General features: G+C 42.2%; 1 protein-coding gene and 1 long non-coding RNA gene across 6 annotated transcripts in view; one reads left to right on the top strand and one right to left on the bottom strand.

Moving 5' to 3' along the window:
* LOC144819024 (uncharacterized) overlaps window positions 1–1,762 on the bottom strand; it is an 88,831-nt gene extending 87,069 nt beyond the window's left edge. Inside the window, exon 1 of the long non-coding RNA XR_013607200.1 lies at window positions 1,579–1,762. This is a non-coding gene — a long non-coding RNA (uncharacterized LOC144819024). The remainder of the gene's footprint in view (window positions 1–1,578) is intronic.
* Window positions 1–16,446, top strand: part of GATA3 (GATA binding protein 3) — a 37,040-nt gene extending 20,594 nt beyond the window's left edge. For 3 of the 5 annotated variants that reach the window (XM_078676963.1, XM_078676979.1, XM_078676996.1), the window contains 3 exons: window positions 131–276; window positions 3,182–3,307; window positions 15,349–16,446. In XM_078676963.1, the coding sequence (XP_078533089.1) occupies window positions 131–276; window positions 3,182–3,307; window positions 15,349–15,633 (557 nt within the window). In that variant the 3' untranslated portion in view covers window positions 15,634–16,446. The remainder of the gene's footprint in view (window positions 1–130; window positions 277–3,181; window positions 3,308–15,348) is intronic. The other 2 variants (XM_078676971.1, XM_078676988.1) reach the window with 2 other exon arrangements.
* The last annotated feature ends 1,580 nt before the right edge of the window (window positions 16,447–18,026 follow it).

Here is an 18,026-nt window from a genome sequence, read left to right as displayed (position 1 = left end):
GCTGGTTGGAGTTGGGTTGAATTCTACACTATGCTGGCTGGCCCAGCAACAGCATGTATAACCCCAGGTGGAGGTAGCTGGTGGTCAGTCTGTGGTCCCTAAAGTGAACTATGTGCCTTCTTGTTTTCAGAAGGCAGGGAGTGTGTAAACTGCGGGGCCACGTCCACACCCCTGTGGAGGAGAGACGGCACGGGGCACTACCTGTGTAACGCATGCGGGCTCTACCATAAAATGAATGGCCAGAACCGGCCCCTCATCAAGCCCAAGCGGAGGCTGGTAAGTAGCTCCTTCTGACCCAACGCACCAACGCTTTTTTCTTTCTTTCTTTAATTTCCTCAGCTCAGGAAGGGAAGCTTTCTCCGGGGATTTGGCAGCCCAGTCAAAAGACTTGTTATAGTCAACCGAAGAAGTGTTTTCAAGTAAGACCGAACAGACACTATCGGTTCCATAATGCACGTTTCTATCAATGTGCCTGCTAAGGTTATAGAACCATCACTAGTTTTTTATTTCCATTTTCATTTAATCGTGGGATGGAGGGCGGCCATCACTGAAAATATTTTTGGGGGATGAGGAATGGTAGCGGGAGATGAGGTCAGGTCAATTGTTTTTCAGGGTAAGACCTCATACGCACAGGCCCCATTGTATTAAGGAGTTCCCATCTATAAAAGTGCAAAGTTCTTGATTAAGCGCTCTTTGAGATTCATAGGTGCTGTGCACAGCACAAGCAGGTCTTTAATGCTTGAAAAAGGATTCCTCTGTCTCTGCATGAACCTATACATTTTAGATTTGTTTGATTTCTGGGGAAATTATATAACTTTTGACTCCAGGCAGGACTTAGTTCAATACAATTATACACGCTATTTGTTATATATGTTACGTAAAATGGGTGTTTACGTTTGTAATTCATATTCTTGTGCTACAGTTAATAAACATGGATGTGTTATAGAATAAATGTCAACATCTATATAGAAGTCTCAGTTCTAAGAGGGAGGCACTGAAGTACCATTGTGTATCTCATTTCTCGAACCTTCACGTATAAAATTGATCTACCTCTGAATTCCCACCCAAATTGTCCTTATTCATGCTTGGTGCTATTTAACTGCTGTTATGAGGGCTACTGGCTCTCCAATAAACACAAATACAAAACTGCAATGTCTTGGTAGGACTTTTAGGAAAAACATATGCACACAAGAAGGAAAACAGATTGGTTTATAAATATCTCCAAAACCACTATATGACATTACAGGACTTTAAGATGTATACGACTCTTTATGAATTAGTTCCCAATGTGTCTTAAGCGATAAAAAACAAAAATAAATATGTGGTATTCAAATCAATGTAAATCCGTACTTTGCATTACTGGGATGATAAACACACACACACACAAATATCTTGACATTGAAGACTGTCTAGATTTTGATATGGGTTCACACACGTGTTCTCAATATGTTTCGCTGCTTCATTTCGCTCCCACTCTTCTTGCTCACTTTAAAGCAGCTTTCCAACTGCGCTAGTACTTTATAAAAACACCAGATAAAATGCGACACGAATTAAAATAAATAAAATGTGTGGACTAACCTGTTGTAAAGGGAGGATCTCAGACGCTACAGTGACGTTAGTCCTTGTAGGCCTCACCCTCCGGACAGAGCTGTTTCAGATTCTTCAGACATCACTGGCCCTAGGTGCCCACGGCCCACTCATGGGACTGACATCTTTCACACCCTCATTAGTGAAAGGAAAAGTCTTTCTAGCGAGGGAAGTTCTGCCAGAGCCTCCATTTCTGGCTTCTCAAGCTCGCTTTCCCTCTCTTAATGCGAAAGACAAACTTCCTAGGAAAAGGCTGCCGGATGTCTGAGCGCTGCAGATAAGTCGTGCATGCTGAAGGCCGGTCTCCCTTACAGAGCCATTAAGGGCTCTTTTATTCAAAAGCACAAAGTACGTGGATGGGGAACCCCCTTTTCTGTCGGGGAGCTGCAAAGTATACAAGTAATCACAATTAAAACGCATCCTGAGCTACAATAAACAGTCTGCTTGAAGCGCAGTGCCCTCGCATCACTCGGTGGGACATTGGCAGGCATGCTGGCACTTGCTACGAGCCAGGACCGCCCACATCCACTCTGAACCTCAACCTTTGTACAATAAGGCATTCCAGTCCCATCCCAGAACCTTTGACACTTCTAACCTATATGGAATCAGTTTTCCAGAGCTAACTAAAACAGCCCAGGTTTGTTGGCAACATTGAGATATTTGGAGTCAGTGTGCTAACACAGCAGGTTAATGCATATGCTGCAGAGACCTTTGCAATCCCCAGGGCACAGGCTAAGATGCCAGCAAGGCTGACTCAGCCTTTCAGTCCTCCCATGTGGGTATCGTGAGCACTGATTGAGCAATAGCAACACTTGTTCTTTATACAGCTACCAAAATACAAAAATAGTTCACAGGCGCTCTTTATAGTAATTGCTCTTACCTAGTACATTGTACATTTAAATAATGTCTAGACGCTGTTTAGAAATAAGCACTTTTTTTTACTTTACCAACTCATATGCCATACTTTAAATTCCTTTTGCCTTTATATATTCGGTAGTAGTTAGCTGATTTACAGGGCGTTGCACTTCTGGCAGAATTTTTAACACGCGTTATTAATTTTATAGGTGACAAAATCATCACCATTCACCTCACGCTTATTCTTGTTTTAACACGGTAACATATTTAACTCCATGATTTTCAACAAAAGGCTGAAAGACATATACACGGAATAAGTATGGGTTGAGCATTACGCCTCAAGACAGTGAAAACACTGTTATTACTTGTATATCTTAGAAAGTTTTACATCTAAAAGAGAGTTTTCCTGGCTTTTAAGTGTTCTCTTTGTTTTATTTGAAGACACATTTGTGAAGTTTGTAACAACAAAAAACACCAATAAGAACAGTAACACTACTAATTATATAATACCATTAGTAGTCATAATAATGACAACAGTAATAACATATATAACGATTACAATTCTAATATCGCTCAGAAAAGTATATATGATGAAGTAACAATTTCCTGTGTGCTTAAGATGCATATTGGTAGGAAGAAGCAGGCATCCAAATTGTGGGTTAGTGTTTGTGCTTTTGTTTATATTTACATTAATGCCTCCACTCTGTATATTTGAAATTGTGTTTTTTTTCGCTTGCAGTCTGCAGCTAGAAGAGCAGGCACTTCCTGTGCCAATTGTCAGACGACCACCACCACACTGTGGAGGAGAAATGCCAACGGGGATCCTGTCTGCAACGCTTGTGGACTTTACTACAAACTGCACAATGTAAGTGTAATTTCAACTCAAATCCTGGCTGGCTCAAACAGCTTTTCATCCTTCTGATGCCTATAAAATGTGTAACTTTGAGGTGATTATTAGCAAGATCTACTATTTTTCAGCAGTGCTACAAGCAATAACAACAACTATAATAGTAATAATAAGTAATAGTAACAATTACAAACACAGAGCATATATAATGTACAAAACAGTAATGATGACATTCTTTATGTGTTATACAAGATAAGGTCCCTCTGCTGTACATTATAAGGATAATGCAAGTCACTGAGTAGGAGGTCCTTTTAGGTCATGGAACACTGAGGTGACTTGGGATATCCTTAGGATATACAGAAGGTGGTACATTATTCCTTATTGTACTTGGTCACACCACAGCCCTTCCCACACATCACTGATAGCCTGTAAATATGAAGAATAACATTTGAATACCTAGTACAAAATTAAACACACCAAAAAGCATCTGGGTCGTTGTTACAAAAAGATATTGGTTTCATATTAGTACAAGTCTCAGATGTGTAGAAACACGTAGAGAGATTTAATTTTTTCTGTAATTTTCCAAAGTATGAACAAAAAAAATGTTGCCATGGACTTATAATAATAATAATAATCCACATTTGTATAGCGCACAATCACCCGTTAGGGTCTCTAGGCGCTGGGGGCCGTCGGGAAGATTAAGCAAGCTATTGCCCAGAGTCGCATGGTGCTGGGCTAACCTGCCGCCGGACCTGGGGATCGAACCCTGATCCCCAGATTCCAGCGTCAGTCGCCCTGGCCGCGGCGCCACACCTCTCCCATTTATCATTGTTCATCTACAAAAACAGAGCAGAAGAAGGAAAAAACACGCTTTGTTTTAATTTTCTAAAATTTTAAATATGATCTGTCTTTCCCCTCGACTGAAGGCTCTGGTAGTAAGCGTTATGATGTCAGAACTCAACAGCATTTAACTATTCCTTGAGTGGTTACATCATTTCTTTATTACTGGCAACTAGTGATGTCACTAGTCGGCTATAATAAGGAAATTTGAGGCACACCTTTTATACAAGAATTGCAGTCTCGCATGTATTATTATACGCACATAATATATAGGATAGTATTACTCAAAATTTTAATAAATCCATGATGTTTTTTAATGCATTATTGGACATATTCCAAGGCAATCAAGCATCTGCCTTCATTATGGTAACATCTTAACTGAGCCATTCAACAAAATAAATTAATAATAGAATAACTTACAACTAATTGAATAGCATTCCAGTTGCCTTTACAAAATTACTAAATAAGTAGGCATTGCCTTTGTGTCTTGTCTTGCTCCTTGTCTCTCTCTTTCTACATCTTCCTGTCCTGCTGTCAAAGTGGCAAAAGTAGGCCAGTTCTCCATTGCTTCCTATGCAGGTCCATCAGTCGGGCTGTCTCAATGTAGCCTAGCCTCAAAGCAAATACCCTTGATTTTTGCAGGTTCAGTTTTTTGTGGATTCATGTTTTGAGCTTCCCTTTGACAAGTGATCCTCAGTTGGTCAACATTTCTCCATGCCATATAGTGTACATTGAGAGAAAAATTGGATGGAAAGTCAGCAGTATTTAAGGGTGTTAAGGGTGTGAGCGATCAATAATTACATGGGGAAGGTTTCATTAATTAGGCGTTTCCTGTATCCATCTCATTTCAACAGCCACAGCTCTATACTCATTTACCCACCCACCCATTAATCTGTGTATATGGCTACATTCCTATTTACCCTCCTATCTATACACCCCTTCAACCATCCATCCTTTCACCAATCCATATATAGATGGATGGTTGGTTCATATTATATAAACTGAAGACTGCTTAATGTTTTCGAGCCCGTATTATGTGATTTATCGGGTGCACACAGATTTGTCTCGCCGTAATTCAAGCGTTGGCGATTTACCTTCCTCTTTCGAGTGTGCTTTTTGTGGTGTTACTGAAAACAACTACTAATGTTGACTTATCCTCCTTGTAGCTTAGGGACTTTGAACTACTGAGGAGCAACTGTGATTAGACAATAAATCTGGAGAGGCTGTTTAATCCCATACTCGAATTGGGGATTGACATACTTTGGACACTGGTTTTATATTGAATTACTCCTGCTTGAAGTTGCTGGAAATTTGAGAAGTTTTATATGATAATTAGCCCTGAGGAAGTCTTTGGCTTACGCCACGTAAGACGAAACACGTGTTGGCGGCTAGACCTTTGCATTGAAGAAGTGTTGGAAAATAAAAAGAAGACTGAGAAGATCATCCTGTGTCTGAGGACTTTGGTTTTGGATAATAGCTCAGGATATATTGTTTGTTGCATTCATGAGTAGTGTTTTGCACCACGCATCATGCATGTATATTATGATACAATAATGCCACTAGTGCGTTCTGGGTACATGATAATAAACCATGACGTCAGAGGTCGAGTTGTTTGAAATGCAGCCAGAAGTCCAAAGCAATAGAACTGGACCATAACTTAGCCTCTCAATATTCCCTGCTACTGATTTCGACATGATTACAGACAGAAAACCACGTGTTTCGCTGTTTTTAAAACAGAAAAATTACAGAAAGAAAACCATCTGTAGGAGACCCTCCATGCAGTGAATCTTGACTTTCATTCCAATATTTGTGCACATTACATCATAAGCAGTTACAAAAAAAGCGACTTAGAGTAGTTGCTCATATGCTCATGTCTTTGTACAATGTTGTTTCCAGATGTTTTTGTGCTATATGTGGCTTCTTCATACAACCAAAGTTCCGCACGTACCAGTTCCGAATGTGCATTCATCAGTTAAATGAATCCGCAAATATTGTAATTGGATCTTCATTTTCCCCCCAAAAATATATGTATAAATACCACTACAATGAACAAACATTTAATATAGATAAATACACTCGAAAATGTAAAAAAAAAGAATTACCATAAAAACGGGAGAACTCACCATAATACACATGCTAATTGTTATGTGTTTTTCCATTATATGTAAAAAGTAATATTTTTCCAGGCTTCCGATTAGTTTCAAAATGCATGAAAAATACAAGTTAACCTGAATTACGTAATTCCTTTGATTTAAGTAAAGTTAATCATTGAAATTAAACATTTGTCATAAATTATGAATTTTGCATTCCCTAGAGTAAGGCCACCATTTCAAGTTGAACTGTTGGTCTGAGGTACCCAGCAATTACATTTTAAATTCCAATGGATGAAGAATTACCATGTGGGGTCGGATTTGTCAGTAGTAAAAAAAAGTACGGAATTCACAATTTCTTGAAGTTTAACACATGCGTTCCCCATCTATCTGCCTGGTGCAGGTGGTAAATATGTTTCTGCCACACGTTGGGGCGGGGAGGTCAGGAGGCGGTGGAGACTAGGGGAAAGAAATGAAAGGTAAGCTCTAGAAGTGGGGACCATTGTATTCTACCCCTGCTAGGAATAAAAAGTGGCGACTGAAACTTGACTGCTGCTGTTGCAGCCCGAGGCGTGTGATTTTTACATGTGGGATTACCGCCTGGTAAAATCAGGTTTGGTGTTCCAGAATCAGGGAAAACCAGATATAGGAATAGTGGCCCACTTTTAGTTGGTGGGAGTGGAATTCCACAGTGTAAAATGAATACTCCAACTCAGAATTTAAGTTGTATTCCAGTTCAAATGCAAATTGCAACATCTAGCAAAGTAAACTAGGCGGGTTCTCAATTACTTAGGGCTTACTTCTGTGGTTGTTCCAACTTTGATTAAAATGACAGGAAAATACGTAAACCAGCAGAGCAGAATCTTGCAGAAACTTAGTGGCCTAGCGAGTAGATGTCATTCCATGTCAAACTAATAAGGAGCAAGCGCAGTGATCCGTGACGAATTACAGTCTCTGCGCCCATCTTTGTCCTCTGAATCAATATGTCAATCAATCAATCAATCAATCAATCAGTACTTGTAGAGCGCTGCTTATCACCAATGGGGGTATCCAGGTGCTGGGTTGCTGGGATAGTTGAACGGCCAGGTCTTGAGTCTCTTCCTGAAGTCCATTAGCAAGAGTGATGTTCGGAGGTGGAGAGGGAGGGCGTTCCAGGACCTGGTGGCTAAGGGTGAGAAGGAGCAGCCTCTGCTGTGCCTACTGTGGATGTGTGGTGTCCATGCCAGGGTAAGGGAGGTGGAGTGAAGGTTTCTGGATGGTTGGTGGAAGTTCAGGCAGTGGTTCATGGGTGCTGGTCCTTGGTCATGGAGGGCTTTGTAGGCGTGTGTCAGTAGCTCGAATTGGCATCTTTTCTGGATGGTCCGCCAGTGGAGGTTCCTCAAGTATTGGATGATGTGGATCCATTTGAACAGGTTGAGGATCAATCTTACCACAGAATTCAGTATAGTTTGGAGCCTTCTCATGAAATCTGCGTTGTTTCCTGCATACAGGGTGTTGCTTTAGTCCAGATGGTTGGTGATTAGGACTTGCATGACAGTTTTTCTCATGGTTATGGGGAGACATTTGAAGATTCTTCGATGAATGCAGAGAGTGTGGAAGCAGGCAGAGGAGACTGTGAGGATCTCTCGTTTCATTGTGAGTTTGCTGACCAGGATGATGATGAAGTTGTGGGCATGGTCTTTTGGTGTGGGTGTGGATCCGAAATCAGCAGGCCACCAGGTGTCGTTCCAGAGAGAGGCATGGTTGCCAAAGATCAGCACTTCGGTTTTGTCTGTGTTGAGCTTCAGACAGTTGTCCCTCATCCAGGCTGTGATGTTCTTTATGCAGTTATGGAAATTGGTCTTGGTGGTGGTGGGGTCCGCTTAGAGTGAGATAATGAGCTGGGTGTCGTCGGCGTAGGATATGATGTTGATATCGTGGGTTCTGACGAAGTCTGCTAGAGGCATCATGCAGGTATTGAAGAGAGTGGGACTGAGGCATGAGCCTTGAGGGCGACCGCAAATGGTGCTCGTAGGTTCCGAGGTGAAGAGAGGTAGGCGGATTCTCTACGTGTATCCCAAGAGGAATGATGCTATTCATCTGTGTGCATCTCCCTGAATTCCAATCTGGTGCAGTGGTGGGAGATGGTATTAAAATCTGCGGAGGGGTTGAGGAGGATCAGGGCCGCTGATTCTCCTCTGTTGAGTGGGGTGCAGATGTCATCCATTACTCAAAACCCATAAATCGAAGCTGCGCCTCCTCGAACGCAAATGGAGACGGGGTTACTCCACGGAGAACCGCGCGGAGTATGTGAAAGCCCGTAATGAATACAAAAGTGCTATCATAAAAGCTAAGGCCTCACATATCTCCGAAAGAATCAACTCAGCCTCTAACAAATCTAAAGAAATCTTTAAAATCATGAACGACTTCTCCTCTGACCAAAGAATTCTTCCCACCCAGGTTCCAACCCAAGATACTTGTAATGCGCTCAACACCTATTTTGTTCAGAAAATCGCTGACATCAAGAACGCCATTTCCTCGTCCATCCCCCCTAGTTCCTCTGACTCTTCCTCCCTCAACCCTTCCACCTTCACCCAGTTCCCAGCTATTACTCCCAGCACTCTCACTGAGCTCACAACCCGCATTAAATCCGGTTCTCCCGAGGACTGCTGTCCCCCCTCGGTCCTCAGGGCAGTCTTCTCTGCTCTACCAGACAGTATCCTCCCTCTCTTAAACACTTCCCTAAGCACTGGCACGGTTCCCTCTGCGTTCAAACAGGCCATATTGGTTCCTCTTCTAAAAAAAGCTGGAGCTGACCCTGCCAACCCAGCCAATTATAGGCCTATCTCTCTTTTACCCTATTCTTCCAAACTACTGGAGGCCCATGTTACAACCTGTCTGTCCGCGTTCATTGAGAGCTCTGGCTTTTTGGAACCTAACCAGGCAGGGTTCAGGCCAGCCCACTCTACCGAGGCCGTCATTCTCAAAGTCTTCGATACTCTTCGGGAGAATGCCGATAGAGGGTCCTCCCAGGCACTAATCCTTTTGGACCTCTCGGCCGCGTTCGACATGGTGGACCATGACATCCTCCTCCACCGTGTCGGACAAGCAGGCATCCAGGGCCCTGCACAGGATTGGATTAAGTCCTTCCTTTCGGGCAGAGTGCAGACAGTCCACCTAGGCCCCTTCACTGCAACCCAGGTACCCACCACCTGCGGAGTCCCTCAGGGATCCTCCCTTTCACCTCTACTTTTTAATCTGTATCTTCGCCCACTAATTCAGTCACTTAGCAACTGGAACTGCACTGTCCTCAACTATGCAGATGATATGCAGATTATCTTTCCCTTAGACATCCCGGATGCGATATCCAATTTCCAGGCTGTAATGCTGCACATCCAACAATGGATGATATCTAATCAGCTTAAACTGAATCCGGAAAAAACTGAACTCCTTCTGCCTTGCTCTAGTTCTACTCACTGGGGACCCCAATTCTGGCCAGCTGAACTGGGCATTGCCCCCACTCCCTCGAGTTCAGTAAAAAGTCTGGGCGTCACCATTGATAAAGACCTCTCCTTGAAAACCCACGTCGGAGCCATTATCTCTGCTAGTATGTTCCAGCTTCGCAAAATTCGGAAAATTACTCACCTGCTCTCTCACGAGGCCTTGGTGCAAATTGTCATCTCCCTCGTTCTCTCCCGTCTCCACTTCTCCAACTCCCTTTACTGGGGCCTTTCCAGGTCCCTGCTCCACCGCCTCCAGATGGTGCAGAACCAGGCAGCAAGACTTATCTGTAAAGTCCCCAAATGGCAATCTGCTAGACCTCTCCTGGCCAAGCTGCACTGGCTGCCCATCGAACAAAGGGCTGCCTTCAAAATTGGATGCCTAATCTACAAAGCTCAGCATACCAAATGCCCGACCTTCCTGAAATCCCTCATCAACCCACACCGTCCGACCCGTAACCTCCGCTCGGCCCACCTTCATCTTCTCACCTCCCCAGTGATCAAGTTAAAAAAATTAGGCGGCCGGAGATTCAGCTTCCTGGCACCCAAGCTGTGGAACTCCTTCCCCCTATACATTAAAACCTCTGACACCTTGCTGAGCTTCAGAAAGGGCTTAAAGACCTGGCTCTTCTCAAACTCTCATTAGCTCTTCCTCCTGCCCCAATTTCAATCTCAGCGCCAGGAAACCTCCGGTGTCAGTGCGCTTTATAAATGCAGCTTAACATTAACATTAACATTAACAGTGATCAGGGTGGTCTTGGTGCTGTGGCTGGCCCAGAAACTGGATTGGGAGGTGTCTAGCAACTTGTTTCTCTCCAGGTGTTCGGTGAGCTGTCTGTTGATGGCCTTCTCTAGGACTTCAGTGGGACGGAGCAGCGAGATGGAGTGGTAGTTCTGGATTTCGCTGGGGTGTGTGGAGTTTCTTGAGAAGAGGTCTAACCTCTGCATTTTTCCATGCACCGGGGAAGGTGGCTGTGGCGATGGATGTGTTGAAGATGGTGGTGAGTTGGTGGCTGATCTAGTTTCCTCGGTTGAAGAGGCAGTGGGGCATAGGTCAGTCGGGCTTCTGAGAGGATGGAGTTCATGATGGCAGTGGTGTCTGGTGTGGTGAGATGTTGCTCGGGGGCCTCTGTTGGAGTGAGGAGGCTGAGGAGGTCAGTGTGTTGGGGTCGAAGTTCCTGTCGTTTATGGATGGTGGAAGTGATTTGCTAGAGCGTCACATAGTTCTTGTGAGGGAAGGATCATATTCATGGTGGCTTTTGGGCAGGAGAACTCCCTGACAATGGTGAAGAGATCATTGGCGTGGTTGGTGGTAGCCTTGATGTGGTCTGCAAGGGTGTCTTTTTGCGCGTCCTTCTAGCATTGGTGGTGTTTGTTGAGGGCTGACTTGAAGGTGGCTCGGTCTGTGTTGTTTATGCTGTATGCTCTCTCCAGTAGTTTGCAACTGTTTTTTATAGTGCTGAGTTCCGGTGTGTACCAGCTGGCTTGCTTGGGGGATCTGTGAGTTTTGGCTGGTTAATGTGGAGACTACGTCAGTGGCGTTGGTGATACAGATGTTGAAGATATGACTGCCTGTTTCAAGTTGGTTACGACGTCGGGTTGGGTGGTGCTGAGGGCTTCCATCTGTTGGGTCTCTGCCACTTTGATCCAGCTACGGTATGAGGTTCTGGGAGGGTTGGGGTGGTGCAGGGTGATCCTGTGATTGTGAAGTGGATGAAGGGGTGGTTGGACCAGGTGAGTTCCATGGTGTGGCTGTATTATACTCTGTTGCTGGACGTGAGGATAGGGTCCAGTGTGTGTCCTGCTCTGTGTATGGGGTCTGTGACCAGCAGGGTGAGGCTGATGTTGTCCATTCATTCCAGGAGGTTTTCAGAGTTAGTGTCTGTGGGGTTGTCCAGGTGGAAGTTGAGGTCTCTGAGGAAGATGTAGTGTTTGGACTGAATAGCCAGTGGGGCCATGAAGTCTGTGATGGTGTCACAGAGGCTGGTGCATGGTCCTGGGACTTTCTAGGCAAGGGTGCCTTTGATGGTTGCTTTGCCATCGATGTGGGGTTGGAAACTGAGGTGTTCCATGATCACTGTGGTGTTGTCTTCGGTGATGGTGCAGCAGTTTGTTTCTTTGTGGATGATGGCAAGTCCTCCTTAGAATTTGTTGGTGTGGTCTCAGTGTGCCATGTTGTATCCACTAGGTGTGTGCGTGTGTGTGTATATATATATATATATATATATGTGTATATATATATATATATATATATATATATATATATATATATATATATATATATAATAATATATGTTCATCCATAGCCAAATGGTCATCAGTATATCAAGCTGATCTACATCTAATCCATAACTTGGCCCAAATGTCAACTGTTAACACAATCTTTCACTTTCTTTCTGAGACCTTAAAATTGCTTCATTGTATATTTCCATGTAGCGGTTGCTGTCACCTTCTTGCAGAGTTGTAAATAACAAGAATTGCTGTTATCAAATTGAGTGATATTCTTTTTATCACCAACTTTTCCACAATGAAAGTTGTCTGTTGAGATATGCAAATGCAACTTGAATGTTACAGGCACATGTAGGATCGGCATTTTGAAAAGTCACAGGACAGATGTGCATATATGAGAGGTCAGATATAAAAGCCATTACGTCAGTGGGTATGGAGTTTTGTTTCACAAATTCACAATATAGTCTCTAGCCATACAATGACATGTTTGACTTTGTCTGATATTATGGGAATTTTCAATATTGTGGGCCCTACCGTACATTCAATTTTGCAGAGCGTTAAAGTGCTAGATATAAAGTCAGAGTTAAAATGCAGTAAATGATTAACTAAAATAGGAATAAAACAGAAATAAAACAATGCAAGAAAAAGTAGTACTTTCTAATGAGTCTCTTTCTGATGTTATTAAGTCCTATTTGATGTCCTAATGTGATGTTGCTGTCCTTTTGTGCTATCTTAATCTTAATTGACTAATCTATATTTTGGTGTCACTGAATCACTCGTTGATGTGTTCAACGCCTATTGGTACATCACTGAGTACTGTTATTCTATATTTGTCTCTTTGTGTGCTATCACTAAGTCCAAGCTAATGTGCTTGACTCCTTTTGTGATATCACTCACTCCTCCTGTGATGTAATAAACATTTGTTGTGACATCACAGGGTGCTGTTGCGATATAACTGACCCTCATTTTGGATATGGCTGCATCCACCTATGATGAAATTGTCCGCTTTTTTGTCATCACTGAGCCTTGCAGAGATGTGCTACAGTTTCACCAAAGCGAAGTCACTCAATTCAGTGGTATTGCCCAGACCCTTACTTTGATGCCCCACAGAGCTCGTGTCCTGTGCTCGAGCCATACCATTGTGTCACTGACCTCCATGGTGATGTATTAGTCCATTATTATGATGTCACTTAAAACTATTGTGAAGTGATTGAAACCTATTGTGCGATCAGTAATCCCTGCTGTTCGTTATTAGAGTCCTATTGTGCTATCACTGAGTCCTCCTGTGGTGTCATTGTCCTGTATTGTGATACCAGTGAAAACTACTGTGACATATATAGCCATCCTCTGCGCCATAAGACATCCCCTTGTCTGGAATGTAACAACTAAAAGTTCAGAAACTGTCTCGAAATATGTGCTCGGCTCGGATTATCTCCTGCAAACCGAGGCCACCTCAGATGTCAGTTTATACAAGGGGGGTCGGCAAGAATGTGTTAATTGTTATGTGGCCGGCGCCAGTCTAATTTAATCAGCTAATGTGCTGGAGGGGTCTGTGTGAGTGTGTGAGGTGACAGGCTTCCAGCACAGTGCTCCCCGCCGGGAGTGGACAGCTGTCAGTGGAGGCACCCCCCTGCCTTCCCCCGCACTCCTAGAAGTGTGAGGGCTTTTCTGCTGGGTCAGCGCCCCTGGCTCTGCAGTGCTAGTGGTTCAGGCAGTTCTGGCACCCCAGCTCCAGGATGAGAGGAGAATTACGGGCTACCTGATCCTCTTAGCAGCAACACACACTGACACTGCTGCAGAGATTTTCAGAAAACGGGCGAACACGCCAGGGGAAAAATGAAAGAAAATTATTGCACTCCTAAAAACGTGCTTGTCGCGCTTTTAGATATAGGGACGTTTCAAATTAACGCCCTTCTATTGACGCAATGGACAAAGTCGATACAGCACAGACTGTACGGCCAAAAATAACCATGGAGAAAAAAAAATGTTCCGTCTCAGTTGGCTACGTTTCCATGGGAAATTGCGGATTTCTGGACACCTATGTAATAACTGCATCAATATTTGTGCAGCCTGCCTTTTTGTCGAAGAAACAAGAACAAATGCATCATTTCAATGTGCTCCATCGTGCCTTTATATTACAATCCAGTATTCTCCTGGCTTGAGCTCTGCTGACTCCCCTCTCTGTCTGAAGGTTGGAGGTGAAATGTCACAGGCGTTGGTTCAGATAAGGACAGGTCAGCCTACTCTGGTCCTTTATCGTCAGATTTTACCCGCCGATATGTATTTGTATTAAACACAAGTTGACACAATAAACATCTAGTACAGTTATGCATAATGATTTACATTGTTTTTCAAATACACAATCACGAAATATGTATAAATAATAGAAACAAAAGTAAAAATAATAAATAGTGGAAAATGACAAAATTAAAATAATGAAAAAAGACAATAACAAATCTAACAAGCTCATATTCGTATTTAAGCGTACAGTTCAATCAAGGTCATCTGCTAACATACCTTTCTCGAAGATTGCAAGCGTTTGCATTTCTCAGACCCAACCTTCAGTTAAAAGACTTGAGCGTCTGCTACTTACACTGAAACCTCTCTCCTGTTGGGCTGCGCCATTTTGGTGTCGGAATCATTGGATAAAAAGGTAGTTTGAGGCTGTCAGGCAGCCCAAAGCCCCCAAAATTATTCCCTCAGTTTATTGGACTGCTCTTAAGTGGGGGTGAATTGAGGTTTGCTTTATGTTGGCATCTGCTGCCTGCATAAAACTCGGCCCTCCTACGCAACGAAGATGATCAATAGTTAGACTTTCTTGAACAGATTAACAACACCTGCATGTGAATTAGTGTCCTTTTAAACAGGCAAAGAAACCCAGAAACAACTGTACGGAATCGGTTTAAAGCTCTCTTTAGGTAAATTGGCAGATTTGAGCTAAAATAGATGGTTGTCATTCTTTAACAGCTGCACAACAGATTGTTTTAAAAAAAAAAAGTGAACAGGGTCTACCTTCATTTCATCATTTTTTTAATACATGGACTCGAAGTTCCTTGGTTGCTACCTTCTGATTGTTCATACCTGCTTGTAGCCTTATAATGACTGTCTCAATCGTCTGTTGTAAGTTACCATTTGTTTTAGCCATAGAAACAATGTTGCCAAGACTGTGTATACACACTTTTGTTATGACTGATAGTGGGCAGTTCCCCATGTGCCGCTTTCCTTAAGGGAGGTAGTATGTGTAATTCATGCCATCCTTGTGTATCTCAGTTGTCAGTTCTGCTCTTTTTCCATGTGCCAAGATTCCATTACACAGCAGTGGATATGATAAATTATGAATGCTTTGAAATGAGTAATGGGTGGGCATGATATTGAGAAAACAACAGCGAAAGCACAAAAAAAATAATGGCTTTTCGTTTAGATTAACAGACCCTTGACTATGAAGAAAGAAGGCATCCAGACGAGAAACCGAAAAATGTCTAGCAAGTCAAAGAAGTGCAAAAAGATCCATGATGGCCTCGACGACTACCCCAAGAGCAGTTCCTTCAGCCCAGCCACCCTCTCCAGACATATGTCGTCGTTGAGTCACATATCACCGTTCAGCCACTCGGGCCACATGCTGAGTACCCCCACACCTATGCATCCCTCCTCCAGCCTTTCCTTTGGACCTCACCACCCGTCCAGTATGGTCACCGCCATGGGCTAGGCTCCATCAGGGGCCAACGGTTCATCGTGTCCAAAAACAAGACATAAACTCCTCGTAAGTCCTCCAGTTATGCTTGCATTTTCGCAGGAGCGGCATCATAATGGCTAAACCATGGACCACTCGTTTGGAGACTGATGCAAAGGTGGCCATTTTTTTATTTCACCAAGGAAATGAACTCTCTATGATGCCTGCATTGTCATCTGTTGGAGCCGGATCCCATTTTGTGAATAAGCAATTTTGACTCATGGTCCCTAATTCCCAGGGTCTTTAGTGCTGTGAAAAAATGCTCAACATTGCATATAACTTAAACTGTAAGAAATTCTGTACATCTTATGAAGACTTTATTGCCTGTTGGGCAGCTGTTCAGGAGTGAATATGGACGACAGGGAAAGGTTACAAGCAATGTAGCTCAGAAAAGCCAGAGGTGGAAGAGGTTGCGGGCAAGGCCGGCAATGTTGTCGTCCTTCGAAGGAGGAAGTTGTTTCATGCATTAAAAGTTGTAAACTTTATCATTCATCCAGGCCACAGGCCTCTGTGGAGGAAGTACTATCGGCCCCAGGAAAGATGTGTTACCAAGCCGATATTGCCACAAGGGTGTGCACCAGGCCTGACAGCATTGTGAACAAGTCCCTGTAATTGTCGTTCGTATGTATAATTCTAAGCACCAAAATAACGAAGCTGTAGATTTATTTCATCTTATTATACAGACTGAATGGTTGTAAAAAATTATTTACTGCTAGTGTAAAGAACTGCTTTTTGTTTTCATAATATTTTTTCCCTTATTTGAGAATAAACTAGATTCAATTCTGTTGATCTGACATCTGGTTTTGGCATAAATATCTTCTGAGTTTTCCACATGTTTTTAGTAGTATTCTTGTAAGAGCTTCCACCAGTTTGACAGCTTTCACTGTGTAACACAGCCATACGGCTGCAACATTTCACACATCTTTGAGAACTCACAATGCAACATAGAGACCCCAATGATGGATATGTACTCTACAAATGCCGATCTAACATAATATTTATGTCATTATCATATCTGAAAAGATAATATTCATTATAAAAGAATGCCTTATCTAATTCGTTCCTCACTATTTTAAATGAGCTGTTCATCGTGTTTAAATATTAGTTTAGAATGAAGAATTGTGTCTTTCTATTCATTATTTCCAAAATCCTTGTACTCTGTGGATCAAGCTAAAATATACTCACCTATTCTGATGCCATGGAAAACTGTGGGCACGACTAAGTCCCTCTATCTTTTTTTTAAAAAAATGGTTCTGGGAATAGCATGTACCCCTTATCTTGTGATCAGTTCACTTCTTGTGATGGCTGACAACATTTGCTAAAATGTGCTCCACCACATGCTACTGCATCTAGAGCAACACAGCAGGATCCTGCTATTACTTATAGATCAGCTTTAACACACTTTATTCAGCTTTCAGCACAAAAGTTTTATAAATACATAATGGAGTGATGGCCTTCACAAAACTGATTTGATCTTCTATTTGTCACCTTTGTACGTAGCTGTGGTCAGTTCATTTTTTTAGTTAAATATTTTTTATTTGAAGATTCATAATTCAATAACAATATACATAGTATGTGTAAAACAATATCAATATAACTTACAGAATATTACAATTACTAAGGAAGTTAGAACCAATTAAACAAACATATGAGTATAGCATAGCCATATCAGTTTAAATAAAATGAAACAGATAGGGAATAAAACAGAGAGAAGAAAAAAATTAGAGGAAGCAGTAGGAAGAGAGAGGAGAGGAAGGATAGAAAGAAATAAAGAGAGAAGAAGAAATACAAGAATTAAGATGCTGGGGAGTGAGATAGATATGCACTAAAGTGTAACAAATATATATCCAATTTAATATTCTGGCATAATGGTAATGAAGAAACATTGGATATTTTATGTTCATCACAAATAGTATTCCACCATGTTGATACAGATAATTTAGAAGCATATTTCCAACAGGAGAGTATAACCTCAAAAGCAAGTGAAATGAAAAGATAAAACAAAATAGGTTTGGGGAAAATATGACCAAAGTGAGATGACATACAGCCAAAGAAAACATTTTGAATTGATAGTTGTATGTTACATTGGAAGATTTTTTAACATTTTGACCAAATAACGTTCCAAAATTTAAACAGATGAGAGCAATAGTAAATAGAGTAAATGAATTAAAGTACCATTAGATGTAGAAGAGAACCAACATAATGGAGAAGTGGTTGGATCAAATTTAGAGAAACATTCAGTAGTAAAAACAGCTCAATTCTAAACAAAAAATAGAGATTGTGTGATACGGGCAGCTTTGGAGGTTTTTAACACTTGAAGCCATATTTTATCACATAGACTAACAGGGAACGACACAGAAAGGCCATTT

The sequence above is a fragment of the Lissotriton helveticus genome, chromosome 1_1 (genome assembly GCF_964261635.1).
Source record: "Lissotriton helveticus chromosome 1_1, aLisHel1.1, whole genome shotgun sequence".
In the NCBI taxonomy this organism is placed as follows: Eukaryota; Metazoa; Chordata; class Amphibia; order Caudata; family Salamandridae; genus Lissotriton; species Lissotriton helveticus.
This window is presented reverse-complemented; position numbering and strand designations above follow the sequence as displayed.